The sequence below is a fragment of the Rhinichthys klamathensis genome, unplaced genomic scaffold, assembly GCF_029890125.1.
Source record: "Rhinichthys klamathensis goyatoka isolate OS25496 unplaced genomic scaffold, OSU_Roscu_1.1 h1tg000322l_1, whole genome shotgun sequence".
NCBI classification, from domain to species: Eukaryota; Metazoa; Chordata; class Actinopteri; order Cypriniformes; family Leuciscidae; genus Rhinichthys; species Rhinichthys klamathensis.
Window position 1 is genome coordinate 181,278 of NW_026606838.1, and position 4,058 is coordinate 185,335.

The 4,058-nt window shown below is 45.8% G+C and overlaps 1 protein-coding gene across 2 annotated transcripts; it reads left to right on the forward strand.

Moving 5' to 3' along the window:
- Window positions 1-927: 927 nt before the first annotated feature.
- On the forward strand, window positions 928-3,498 carry chst8 (carbohydrate (N-acetylgalactosamine 4-0) sulfotransferase 8). 2 transcript variants are annotated; one of them, XM_056271583.1, is made up of 2 exons: window positions 928-1,018; window positions 2,370-3,498. In XM_056271583.1, exon 2 carries the CDS (start codon window positions 2,448-2,450, stop codon window positions 3,465-3,467), a length of 1,020 nt encoding a protein of 339 aa, XP_056127558.1. In that variant the 5' UTR covers window positions 928-1,018; window positions 2,370-2,447; the 3' UTR covers window positions 3,468-3,498. The 2 variants fall into 2 exon arrangements, with proteins under 2 accessions (XP_056127558.1, XP_056127559.1); XM_056271584.1 differs by having other exon boundaries at window positions 2,376-3,498.
- Window positions 3,499-4,058: the final 560 nt, after the last annotated feature.

A 4,058-nucleotide genomic window follows, 5' to 3' on the forward strand; every position in this document is an offset into this window, starting at 1 on the left:
GAGCAGCTCTCAGAGAGGCGGAGCTTAGAGAGACTGAATCCTCGATCAAACCGTTTCAGACACAGAGAAAAGAGCTGATGCTGAAATATTATGAGAACATTTAAGTGTGTTTTGACCTTACATGCATGTAAACATATTGTAGGAGACTAAAAAGTGCATAGGGCACTTTAAGATGTGAAAATACCTCTTTAGATTGTAATGTTTATATATATATATATAATATATAATATGCATCTGTCTCCATATATTGTATGCCGTGTGTGTGTGTGTGTGTGTGTGTGTGTGTGTGTGTGTGTGTGAGTTGGTTTATGTGATTTATGAGGACACAAATTTGTATAATGACATGTGTATTACACTGGTATTACAACTTATGGGTGGTTTATGAGGACATTTCAAAAGTCCTCATAAATCAAATAGCTTAAAAAACATGAAAAACAATGTTTTATTAAAAAATAAAAAATGCTGCATGTCTCCTGTGATGGGTAGGTTTAGGGATAGGGGCAGTGTAGGGGGATAGAATATATAGTTTTTACGGTATAAAAACCATTACGCCTATGGAGAGTCCTCATAATGCTGTTGCACCAACATGTGTGTGTGTGTGTGTGTGTGTGTGTGTGTGTGTGTGTGTGTGTGTGTGTGTGTGTGCTTTTCGATTACATGTTTGGTCACATGGTTACAAATGGAAAGCTGTAATTAGTGAATGTTTCTCATTCACTCTGTAATTACAGAAAATTTGAAAATTGAGATTGTTTAAATGTAATGTGAAGGCGTGTGGCCTTTATATGTGATTGTACACACACACACACACACACACACACTGAGATGAGTTTAGTGTTCTGAATGGTCTTGAGATGAATTTTAAGTTGAACCATTTTTAATGTTGAATGTTTTTTATGTGCAGAATCCATTATGCTTATCAAATATTTTCTTTCTTTTTAGTCTTTGCATGCACAGCTAATCTGTCTGTGTATCTGTGTTTCCAGGTGTGAAGTTCAGGAGCACCACTCAGTCCAGACAGGTGAGATCATAATCCATAAACTGATCTTCAGAACGCAGAAACACTTCTGATTGTATTAAACACACTCTCATCTGGTCCCGGGGGAAGAGGCTGTAACCTGCCGTCACTAATCAAACGAACCCTGACTTCATAATGAACTCATCACCTCGTTAATACTGGATTTATGATTATTCAATTCATTTATTTTATTGCACATTAATGAATTCAAATGAGAAGTTAAATTGATATTTGCCACAGACGACGTGTTTTTGGAAATCAGGTGACGTAGAGAATTAAGCAAAAATCCTCGTCAATTAGAGGATTAGAGATATTGGGAATGAGTCACAGACTGAGCCCAGATCAGCTGGAATGAGACACACTCATCCCGGAGGATCAGAAACGCTTTAATGGCGCCATCTGGTGGCTGAGAATCACAAACTCATCCTGAACTCTGAGACTGAAGATAGATTGATGGATCAGTCAGACACATTAAACTATATGGTAATTTTAAATGAATTGAATTGAATTGAATGAATGGCTATGAAACTATGAAATTCTAATTGGGGTCCTTCAATTGCTTACAAAATAGTGGTGTGTGTGTGTGTGTGTGTGTGTGTGTGTGTGTGTGTGTGAGAGAGAGAGAGAGAGAGAGAGAGAGAGAGAGAGAGAGAGAGAGAGAGAGAGAGAGAGAGAGAGAGAGAGAGAGAGAGAGAGAGAGAGAGAGAGAGAGAGAGAGAGAGAGAGAGAGAGAGAGAGAATGTGTGTGTGTGTGTGTGTGTGAGAGAGAGAGAGAGAGAGAGAGAGAGAGAGAGAGAGAGAGAGAGAGTGTGTGTGTGTGTGTGTGTGTGTGTGTGAGAGAGAGAGACAGTAAGAGAGAGTGTGTGTGTGTGTGTGTGAGAGAGAGAGAGAGAGTAAGAGAGAGTGTGTGTGTGTGTGTGTGTGTGTGTGTGTGTGTGTGTGTGTGTGTGTGAGAGAGAGAGAGAGAGAGAGAGAGAGAGAGAGAGAGAGTGTGTGTGTGTGTGTGTGTGTGAGAGAGAGAGAGAGAGAGAGAGAGAGAGAGAGAGAGAGAGAGAGAGACAGACAGAGTGTGTGTGTGTGTGTGTGTGTGTGTGTGTGTGTGTGTGTGTGTGTGTGTGTGTGTGTGTGTGTGTGTGTGTGTGTGTGTGTGTGTGTGTGAGAGAGAGAGAGAGAGAGAGAGACAGAGTGTGTGTTTTTGTGTGTGTGTATAATTTCCTTCACATTAAAATAATTATGAATCATCGGAATTTGGGGTATTTTTCTTCTTTTTGGAGTGAAATATAACAGAATGCATACAGTCCTGACTCATTATAATGTGAGTTTACTGATAGGTGTGTCTTGTGTGTGTTTGAAGGAGCAGTGTGGTCAGTTCAGTGAGATCGTGCGACTCCACCAGCGTTCAGAAGAGGGCGACGTCGACCCCATCTCACCCATGCAGCTCCCAGACTCCCAGTGGAAACGCCAAGCCCCCACACCGGGGTCCCGGGAACACGACCCGGGCTCCCAACAGGTCACCAAACGCCACCGGAAACTGCTAAAGACCAGTCCAGTGCACACAAACTCCTCGTCATCGACGTCTTCGTCATCGTCGTCTTCGTCATCGCACTCGGAGATCTCGCGGCGTCTCTCTGACGTCCAGGAGTCCCGTCGCCGGATCGTACGCGAGGTCTGCGGGAAATACCGGAGTAATATCTCCCGGACGATTACGCCGCATCACGTGTCACGCATTTACGTGGAGGACAGGCATAAACTCCTGTATTGCGAGGTCCCGAAAGCCGGATGCTCCAACTGGAAAAGGCTCCTGATGGTGCTAGCCGGAGTCGCAAACTCCACGCGCGAAATAAATCACGTGTCCGTTCACTACGACAATCACCTGAAACGCCTGGACAGCTTCGACCGGCAAGGAATCAGCAAGCGTTTAGAAACGTACACTAAAGTTCTGTTCGTACGCGAGCCCATGGAGCGCCTGGTGTCCGCGTTCAGGGACAAATTCGAGAGCCCAAATTCCTACTACCATCCCGTATTCGGGAAGCCCATCATCTCCAAATACAGAGTGAATGCATCGCAATCGGCTTTGAAGACGGGAAGCGGAGTGACCTTTCGGGAGTTCATCCACTACTTGCTGGACGTGCACCGTCCCGTGGGAATGGACATCCATTGGGAAGCAACCAACCAGCTTTGCAGCCCCTGCCACCTGCACTACGACTTCATCGGGAAAGTCGAGACCTTGGAAGAAGACGCCAACTTCGTTTTACGGAAGATCGGGGCCCCGGAGAACCTGACGTACCCCTCGTTTAAAGACGGGAACCCCAAAGCGGCCAGAACTTCCACTCAGATCACGCAGCTTTACTTTTCCCAGCTGAACGCTTCGGAGCGCCAGCGAGCGTACGACTTCTACTACATGGACTACTTGATGTTTAACTACTCTAAACCCTACAAAGATCTCTACTGAAGCTTGGTCACGCGTGTCCGTCGCTAAGATCTGTTCAGACACTAATTAGACTAATCCACATTTACACAGTCTCATCCTCTTGGAGATTCAGATGGAGATTGCACAAAATGCTCTTTATTTGTGACTAGTAACTGTCAAACCCAGTAGCACCTCAATGCAGTACATGAGATCCACGGGGAGGAGTCGGATCAAGATCCAAGGGGTGGAGATGGGTAGGATTAGGGGTGGGGTTAGGGATTAGGGGTGGGTTTAGGGATTAGGGGTGGGGTTAGGGATTAGGGGGTGGAGATGGGTAGGATTAGGGGTGGGGTTAGGGATTAGGGGTAGGTTTAGGGATTAGGGGTGGGGTTAGGGATTAGGGGGTGGAGATGGGTAGGATTAGGGGTGGGGTTAGGGATTAGGGGTGGGTTTAGGGATTAGGGGTGGGGTTAGGGATTAGGGGGTGGAGATGGGTAGGATTAGGGGTGGGTTTAGGGATTATGGGTGGGGTTAGGGATTAGGGGGTGGAGATGGGTAGGATTAGGGGTGGGTTTAGGGATTAGGGGTGTGTTTAGGGATTAGGGATCAGGGGGCGGAGATGGGTAGGTTTAG